This window comes from Simochromis diagramma, unplaced genomic scaffold (genome assembly GCF_900408965.1).
Source record: "Simochromis diagramma unplaced genomic scaffold, fSimDia1.1 OVJJ01000481.1, whole genome shotgun sequence".
Classification (NCBI taxonomy): Eukaryota; Metazoa; Chordata; class Actinopteri; order Cichliformes; family Cichlidae; genus Simochromis; species Simochromis diagramma.
In genome coordinates this window covers 2,886,530-2,895,958 of record NW_024386898.1, presented here as the reverse complement: position 1 = coordinate 2,895,958, position 9,429 = coordinate 2,886,530, and the positions used below count along the sequence as shown (strand labels likewise).

Below are 9,429 nucleotides of genomic sequence, written 5' to 3'. Positions count from 1 at the left end.
CCAGAAATGGGCATGGCAAAGACCCACAGTATTATCTGTCTACCAGTCTCAACCCTAATAGATCAAACAAAAGGGGGGGAAAGAAAGTAAAACACTTTAGTGGTTAGATAATTGCCATTTATTTTCTGCAAACATATTTGTAATTGAACTATATAACCGTAATTGTTTTAGCTTTTCGCAGAAATATCTGTTTACTCCTCAAAAAGCATGATTACGCAACCATTACGGGTCGCTAGGCTACAGTATTTCAAAAATATTTGCCAACGAAGAAGACTTTTCGGGAATTACGTAGCTCTACAGCCGGACGTAGTCACCGCCCCCGCCTTCTACCCGCGCTGTCGTCGAAGATTGTGTGTTTAGGAAGATGCGTGCCTTTATCTAAATAAATTGAAAATTATGTCTAAAAATTTTCTCCGCAATTATAGTTTATTTTTAAAAGAGATTAATAGTTTTTAAAACGTTTATTATAACGGTCATTGAAGTATTTGAGGGACCGACATTATAACTTCTGACATACTCTGACATTTTCAGGCGGAGTGAGTGGTCTGTTTGTTTGCTTCCTCTCTGGTCACAAGCGTGCTCAGTTTCGCGTACAGCAGTAATGCTGCACTTTAGCTTAAATAAATACCGTTTATTCCACATGTTTACGTACTCGCACATTCTGCCTGCTCTTTAACCAAACTAGAAGTCAGCAGCTCTGTAAACATGGCGGGAGTTATCCGGAGGCTCGACGAGACTGTTGTCAACCGCATTGCTGCGGGAGAAGTTATTCAGCGTCCTGCCAACGCCGTTAAAGAAATGATTGAAAACTGGTAAATTAGCAGCTATATAAAGAGCAGTTTCAATAACGTGAGCACTAACGTTAGGATATTTAAGTCACTGTACGACTAGTGACTTAAATATCCAAGTAGCGGGATTATTAAAGGTGGCCATACATGGCCGGGGTGACTGTTTACATCACGTGTAACATAGTAACAGACCTGTAACTGTCTCCTCTTAGCGTGCAGTGTGACCCTGTGGTAAATACACTTTTGTGTTTTACAATTGTTCCAGTTTGGATGCAAAGTCCACAAGCATTCAGGTGACGGTGAAGGACGGCGGACTGAAACTTCTTCAAATTCAGGACAACGGCACTGGCATCAGGGTGGGTGACCCTGATGTTTTAGCTGGGTGGCCTCTGCGTCATCATTACGCAGTCAGGGTTAAGCTATTTTGGTTTTCTTCTGTCACTGAGTGTGCTAAGTCTTTCCCTGAACTGAAAGACGGAAGACACCAACTCAAGTGTACTTGTTAACACATTTGAACATTTTATACTTGAGCTGTTTTCTTGTAACTACAGCCATTTTTTCATGTCTTCTAACAATTTGCCCCAGTAATTTGTGGTAACATTAAATATGACAAAATGAGAAGTAATATAAGTTTAAAAAAAGGATTGATTTTTCAAGAAAATGTAATTAAAATGACATGATTTTCATGTTCCAACCCACGGCGATGTATTGTTAAATTGTATAAATCTTAGTTTTGACCAGATGGAGAATTACATAGTACTTACTCATAATTACTTGTCACAGGCTTTAGTTTTCCCACCACAGTGAGGAACAAGCATACAATGATATATGACTATAACAACTGAATGCATGAAGTTAAAACTGAATGAGTGCCTAAGCTTACAAATTATATTTTATGTTACGTCGGACATATTTATGCTATGAAAAACAAAATTCTTTGTTTGGCTTTGATTAAAAATCACTTCAAATTTTAAGGGTCAGTATGAAGGGTTGCCTCAGAATGACCCTGCTGGTGACGTTATGGTAGTTTGTTCAGAATATGCTGTGTACCAAGTGAAACTCTTTTTCACTACTGCAGAAGGAGGACATGGAAATCGTTTGTGAGAGGTTCACCACGAGCAAACTTCAAACTTTTGAGGACCTTTCGAGTATCGCAACCTATGGATTCAGAGGAGAGGTGAGCTGTGCACCTCTGTCTGCCTTCACTGTATTAATTTGTTCTGCATTACATTTATTGTGTTTGTTCTTGTCTGCAGGCCCTTGCTAGTATAAGCCATGTTGCCCATGTGACCATAACCACAAAGACTGCTGATGCAAAGTGCGCTTACAGGTACTGTTGCATTCCTTATCTGCTCTAAAGCCTTACTAAAGGCTACAAAACAACTAGGATGTCAGCTCTCTCATAAATTGGTTGTGTTCTCTTGCAGAGCCAACTACAGCGATGGCAAACTAAAAGGCCCTCCCAAACCATGTGCTGGAAACCAGGGAACGCAGATCCTTGTGAGTTCTCCTTGCAGATGAGCTGCTCTCTAAAATACAATTTATAGATGCTGAGAAGCTGCTTTTCTTGTTGATTGCAGGTGGAGGATCTTTTCTATAACGTCTCCACCAGGAGAAAAGCTCTAAAGAGCCCGAGCGATGAGTACTCCAGGATTGTAGAAGTGGTCGGCAGGTGTGGGTTTTATTCGTGTCTCATGATTCTTGGTGAATTTGCTTCAACTTGTTAACATTGTCTTACTCTGCAGGTACGCCATACACAACTCAGGAAAAAGCTTCTCTGTCAAAAAGGTAAGATGTGCTTTATTTTTCATTTAAATTAAATGCCTCCCTCAAGCACGCGAAGCAGTTTTCTTCAAATAAACTATTTGCTGTCTGTTTTTGTGACTCCTCTTTCCAGCAAGGAGAGACCGTGGCAGACGTAAGGACTCTTCCCAATGCGTCTGTAGTGGATAATATTCGAGGGATTTTTGGCAACGCAGTCAGCAGGTATTCCGGCAAATCTCCTTTGATGAGCGCTGCTTTTTATGCAACCTCTTCTCACCTCTGAGCTGATTGCATGACCGGCTCTGTGGTATGTTCCCAGGGAGCTGATCGAGGTTGCCTGTGAAGATCAGAAGCTCGCTTATAAGATGAAAGGCTACATCTCAAACGCAAACTATTCAGTCAAGAAATGCATTTTGATCCTGTTCATAAACCGTACGTACCACAGAAACTTACTGGAAACACAGCAGTTAGCATTTAATCTTGTTAACTGCTGTGTTTCTGTGAAATGAAGCTGTCTTCTGCGATGTCTCAGATCGTCTGGTGGAGTCGAGCGCTTTGAAGAAAGCGATTGAGACAGTTTATGCTGCATATCTCCCCAAGAACACACACCCGTTCCTTTACTTGAGGTAATGTACTTTACCTGTGTGGTTTTGTGTGTGTGTGTTTGCTTTTTTAAGTCGTACATCTGTTAATAACAACAATAATAGTTAGGCTTAGCAGGGGGAAGACACACATCTTTTTGACATTCATCTATCCTTGTAACTCAGTTATCACAGCTTGACCATCGCTTGAAGTTTTATGCAAAAGTTCTTGTTTAAACTTGTTAAAACTGGACCAGGCACATAATGACGCGTGTGTTCCAGTATCATCCAGTGCTGCCTGGTGATTGAGTGAGTTTAATGAGAAATCCTCTTAAGTAGTAAATTTTTTTTTTCCTGCCACAGAAAAGACAGATGTAAATATTTGGGAGATCAAGGAGAAGAGACAGCAGGTTGAGCTCAGTTTCAATTCAGTTTTCTGCAATTCACAGAGAACTCAAATGTGTGTAAGACAGTTTATTTTACACTTACAACATTAAAGTGAAGTGGCAGACTTGAAGTTTGAAAGGGGCTGTGTGAAAGAAAAGTCTGCCAACGGTCTGTCTCAGCTGTCCTGGTCCCAGAGTACACCCTCTGAATTTTGTACAACACGCTAACTGAAACATTACTCCTTGTAGAAAATTTCAGTGTCAGAGTCCTTGACATTGTTTAGTGGACCGGTTTTGTTATTGACATAGTCTCTTATCTGAAAGTAATGCAAGAGGTTGTTCCTATCTTACATTCTTGCTCTATTCGATTAAAGGTCAGTAGGACCACATTCTCCAGTTGGTCTCTAAAAGAAAACCTCACAGTCCATTGTTTAAATGACCTGGTAAGAAATCCGGATTGGTAACAGTTGGGGAAGATGGATGTTATTTCAGTTCTCACTGCAATCCATTCCCTCCAGTCCTTGAGTGTTTTTATTGTGATTGGGTTCCTACACCAATCTTTTACAGTTTTCATATTCTTCATAACAATTAGGTTTGAAAGAGGATGCTTAGACGCTGAAGATTCAATATAAAGCTAAATTGAAGAAGACGTCTCAATTGATATTTTCTAAATTCTATGAAGCTGCAAAGTTGACTTCTTTATGAGTGCCCATCTTTTGGACCAGATGAAACTTTCATTTATATTCTTTAAATTTTTTTTCTATTTGAATCACCCTCGCTTGATAGAGTGAGACCCCGTGTAACCAGGACATAGGGAGTGAGTTGTAAAGTTCAAGATCTTGCTTAATCTTATTGAATAAATAAGCTTTAAACATCTGATCGAACTGGGATGTTGGAAATATACCCAAGTAGACGAAACCCATCAGAGACCATTTCTAAAGAGGAGGAAGTAAAAGATTTGGGTGTCTGTTGCTGACACAGCCTCAGATTTGGAGAAATACATTTTTATACCAGATAAGGTGCTAAATAAATGTTTCATTTCTATTAGACGATTTACTGATTTTTGTAGAGTTAGACAAGAATAATAAAACATCATCAGCATATAAAGTAATCTTATGAAGATCCTGACCGATTACAATCCTGCAGACTGCAGGGTCACATCTTTTTGTATCAGTTAACGACTTTATAGCCAGACTGAATAATAGTGGCGACAGCCCTGTTGGCTTCCTCTCTTAAGAGTTTTTAGACCTAACCACATTAGCTGTAACGGTTGCCATAGGGCCATTAAAAAGAACCTTAAAGGAGTTAATGAAATTATGACCTAAACCAAATTGTTCAGCTTGGTCAAAGGGCTTCTCTGCATCAAGAAAGACCATCTGTTGCTTGTTATTGACATATCTGAATCACAGTTAGGACTCTTCTAACACTGTTTCTTGAGTTACAACCTTGAATCACTGTTACTTTCTAACTTTCACAGCTTAGAAATCGCTCCTCAGAATGTGGATGTTAATGTTCATCCCACTAAACATGAAGTGCACTTCCTGCATGAGGACAGTGTCATCGAGAGCGTTCAGAAGCACATCGAGAGCAAACTCCTGGGCTCCAACTCCTCACGTACATATTTCACTCAGGTATGAAGTGACAAGGTCTCTTTCTTACTGTGCCCCTACTGTTTCACGTCCACATTATCTGACGTATTGTGCACCGCCACGTGTTTACTGCAGACTGTAGATAAAAGATGGATACAGTCGCTTTAATTTCCTGCATTTATTTTAAAGCTCAAATTTAGCGTTCCTGTCTCCATCTTTGTTTTTTTGCAACCACAAGTGACAACATTTGTATGAAAGGCTTTTGCCCTGGCTTCATCTTTCAGCAGTGGAAGTTACCACCAGGTCATTTACAGTCTGTGCCCATCTCTGTCTATGTGTAGACGTTGTTGCCGGGACTGTCAGTCTCAGGTAACACTGAGGTTAAGGCCTCCAGCACCACATCGGAGTCTAGCGAGCGAGTCTACGCACATCAGATGGTGAGGACCGACTGTCGCACACAGAAGCTAGATGCCTTCCTCCAACCGAAAGAAAAGCCGCTCCCTGATCCCGAGCCTGCTGGTCCCAGCAGTGGGCAGACTGCGATCAAAGCCATCCAGGCGGACAGCATAGAGATAGACGATGTAGATGACTCAGACATGCTGGAGGCGCTGGCTGAACAGGAAGCAGAGGTGCCAAAGGGCGAGGAACAAGGCAGCGTCGGTGCTCTTGATAATCAGAGGTGAATGACATATGTGCAGTAGCAGTAGCAGCATTAGATTGTGTGAGTCAGCAGGGATTAAAGACTCAGTCAGGGAGTAACTTTAAGTGTAATCCTGTCAGAATTTCTGCAAGTTAGATCAGGACAAGTCTAATGTACGATTGATCCTGCACTGTGAGCAAATCTGAACATTGACCCGCAGCAAATGAGTTGTGTAAGAGAGCAGAAAGAAGAATGTAAAAGTAAACATGGATCAGCCCTCACTGATGAGACATCACCCTTAGGGCCAATCAGTAACAAAAGCAGTGTTGTGTTTAACTAACACTGGCATTTAAAGTTACAGCATGTCATTTTTTAAGGTTATTTAACTGAAAAAAAGAACGCTGTGCTCTTAAATATGCATTGAGGAGTGTATCAATACGTCTTCCAACAAAGTGTTGCTTTCTCATTAAATCAGAATTAATACAGAAATAGAATTAAATACATAGGAGCAGGCGATGGTTTGTGAAAGCTGCCATGTTGCCCAGTCATATTGAATACAGTGGCTGAGATGGACATGTGTTTATGTATGTGGCTAAAGATTGGCCACACATACATGAGGTAATAGTATACCACCAGGCTCGAGTATCCTAAGAGTCACACTTTCCCTCTGATAAACTATTTGGTTAAACTCAGATTGTATAAGAGTTTATTCACTACCTGTGAGAGTGATTTTAGATCCACTTTAAAGAAAGTTTCACTTTCAGCGCCAGCTAACAACAGCTAACAGCTGAAAAAAGAGCAGCGCTTATCAACAGAAAGGTTCAGGATATCCTCAAAAACTCAGCTCATTATCGCTGTGATTACACAGGAGTGATTTTCACTGACTCATCAAGTGGTATCAGACTCCTTTCACAAAGTTTTACAGCCTCCGCCAGAGTAAATAGACGTGGACACATATTGACGGTAAACGGTGGAGTGACAGTCACACTCACTACAGATGAACGGCCAGAGATGTTTGTCCTACAGCAGCAACTGTAGCTGGCATTATTGCATTATTCACTTGAATATGGAGGAGTAAGAAAAGAGAATTCAGCTGACTGTAACGTACTGACATCTAGGGGTGAGACTGAATAACAGATTGTTAAGAGTTTTGGCGAGACAGTTGTTAAAACATGAACACTGAAGATCCTTCATAGATAGATTCCTGAGCTGTAAAGGGTGATTAAAGAGTTTCAGGCAAAATTTTAAGTGAGCCAACTACGCAGCACAAAACAGCTGTGACAAATCAGACAAGAAAAGTCAAACATCTGGCAGCTTCAGAGCCACATATTCCTCCTTGTTGTAGAAGTAGATAAAGAAAGGATAAATATTGGCGTTAGCTTAGCAGAAACATGACTCCAGATGAATACTGTTGGTTTCTTCTGCCCCCAAGTGGCCAACAAAGAAAGTCATCCAGTCCAATCTTGGAGTACATGTAGACTTTATATTTTTAAGACAACAAATATCTGCAACTAAATGTGTGTTAACATGTATGATCATTGGCACATCCTGTTAAGTCCCACAGCATTTTTAATGTAACCTGGTGTGATTGGGTCTGTGTGTGTTATTGTGAGACAGGAAGCGACCGAGGACAGAGCAGAAAGAGCAGCAGCAGGAAGAAGGCGAGGACTTGACGGCCGCAGCCACGCCCAAGAGACGAGTGATCAAACTGAACAGCATCAAAGAGCTGAGAGCTGAGATCACAGAGAACACGCACAAAGGTGTGGCGTCACAAAACCTGCCCTGTACCTCTGAGCACTAGCGCCAAATCAGATCTGGGGAATCTCCATCCCGGCTAAACTGAGCAGTCTAACATAAGAACCTCTTTGACTCTCTAAAATGTTCCACTGATTTGACTTCCTGCTCCGGGGCCCAGGTCGTTTTTCATAACCAGCTTTACGCAACTTCTTCTGCTGCTACATCATGCTCTCGTAATGATTCATTCGACCTCTCAGCATGTCTCAAATAAACCCTTTCTTGATGAACTTTAAGAGCGGTTTTTGTGATTTATATAACAAAACAAAGCCAAACATGTTTTATTCATGCACGTTCTCTCCAGGCCTTCAAGAAATGATGCAGAACCACTCGTTTGTGGGCTGCGTCAATCCCCAGTGGTCTCTGGTGCAACATCATACTAAGCTCTACCTGCTCAACACCAACAAACTCAGGTGAGAACCGTGAAAAAACTCTGTTCAGCTCTGCTCTTTCAAGCTGGTGCTGCTGCTTTATGTCTCATAATGTGTTTCTCTTACAGCCAGGAGCTTTTCTACCAAATACTCATTTATGACTTTGGAAATTTCGGTGTACTCAGACTGTCTGTAAGTAAAGTGTACAACGTCAGTGATTAGAAAACACTGTGTGGATCCTAATGATGGAGAATGTGTTTTCAGACCCCAGCACCTCTTTATGACTTGGCCATGTTGGCTTTGGAGTCAGAGGAGAGCGGCTGGACTGAAGAGGACGGTCCCAAAGAAGGCCTGGCTCAGTACATAGTGGACTTCCTGAAAAAGAAAGCGGAGATGCTAGAGGACTACTTCTCCATGGAGATAGACCAGGTCAGAAATATTCTCTTTAGATAATTTCTGCTTGCATTTCAACATTGTTCGAACTCATGTTATAACCAAAAAAGAAACCAAACCCAAAACACACCCACAACAGGAAGGAAACCTACTAGGACTCCCGCTGCTCCTCGATAACTACACCCCAGTCATGGAGGGTCTCCCCATGTTCATCCTGCGCCTGGCAACTGAGGTAACCTAGATCATAGCCTCTCCATTTAAGCTACAATTCTGGAAACACAAACTGAAGACCTTTGTGCGGCGATGTCGTGCAGGTGAACTGGGACGGTGAAAAGGACTGTTTCAGAGACTTCAGCAAAGAGTGCAGCATGTTCTACTCCATCAGGAAGCAGTACATCCTGGAGGCCGAGCCAGGAGAGGAGCAGGTGTGAATACTGAACTTTGCAGAAATTGTCCAGCCAGTTATGGACCTTGTTTTGTCTCGTGTGAGGTGTAACGCTCGTGACGTTTCAGGGCACTGAGGTGAACTCTTGGCGGTGGAAAGTCGAACACCTCATCTTTAAAGCTTTCCGAACCCTCTTCAGTCCTCCGAAGAGCTTCAGCGAGGATGGCACTGTGCTGCAGATCGCCAACTTACCCGATCTCTACAAAGTGTTTGAGAGGTGCTGAAACTGCTCATCATGGCTGAAAAAAATCAACTATATAAGCTCTTTTTCTTTTTTTCTTAAATAACACATACTGTAAATAAATACTTTATAGAAAACAAGACTTCACATTTCTGTCTTTATGAGTAAAAATTCTGTTATAAAAGGGTCTCTGTCGCAGGAAACCCTTTCTGAACGGCTTACTGAAAAGTGCCAAGGCTCCACATGGTTTCCTAACACTAAGACTTCAGGCATGAAGCCAGGAAAATAGAAGTGGGTCACAAGTCCCATAACGAAACCCGAAAACGTGCCAGCAAATGAGCTCGACTTTTATTACTTCTCCATTCCACCTGTCAGTCGAAGCTGTGTCAGCACTCTGTGTGAAGGAAGTTAAAGCAGCTCTGCCAGTGTTTCCATCAACACCTGAGGGACAGTAACTAGTTTAACACCTGCAGAAGACCAGAAAAGTGAGTGAACTG

General features: G+C 41.7%; 1 protein-coding gene across 1 annotated transcript; it reads left to right on the top strand.

Moving 5' to 3' along the window:
- The first annotated feature begins 346 nt into the window (after window positions 1-346).
- On the top strand, window positions 347-9,072 carry mlh1 (mutL homolog 1, colon cancer, nonpolyposis type 2 (E. coli)). The gene is made up of 19 exons (XM_040034494.1): window positions 347-812; window positions 1,054-1,144; window positions 1,867-1,965; window positions 2,045-2,118; window positions 2,216-2,288; window positions 2,369-2,460; window positions 2,534-2,576; window positions 2,686-2,774; window positions 2,872-2,984; window positions 3,085-3,178; window positions 4,997-5,150; window positions 5,450-5,787; window positions 7,366-7,508; window positions 7,847-7,955; window positions 8,042-8,105; window positions 8,178-8,342; window positions 8,446-8,538; window positions 8,621-8,731; window positions 8,820-9,072. Exons 1-19 carry the CDS (start codon window positions 706-708, stop codon window positions 8,973-8,975), a joined length of 2,208 nt encoding a protein of 735 aa, XP_039890428.1. The 5' UTR covers window positions 347-705; the 3' UTR covers window positions 8,976-9,072.
- Window positions 9,073-9,429: the final 357 nt, after the last annotated feature.

Coding starts and splice junctions, on each gene's coding strand:
- mlh1 (XM_040034494.1), top strand. CDS start 706: ATGGCGGGAGTTATCCGGAGGCTCGACGAGACTGTTGTCAACCGCATT. Junction 1,145..1,866: donor ACAACGGCACTGGCATCAGG/GTGGGTGACCCT, acceptor TCACTACTGCAG/AAGGAGGACATGGAAATCGT. Junction 1,966..2,044: donor CCTATGGATTCAGAGGAGAG/GTGAGCTGTGCA, acceptor TCTTGTCTGCAG/GCCCTTGCTAGTATAAGCCA.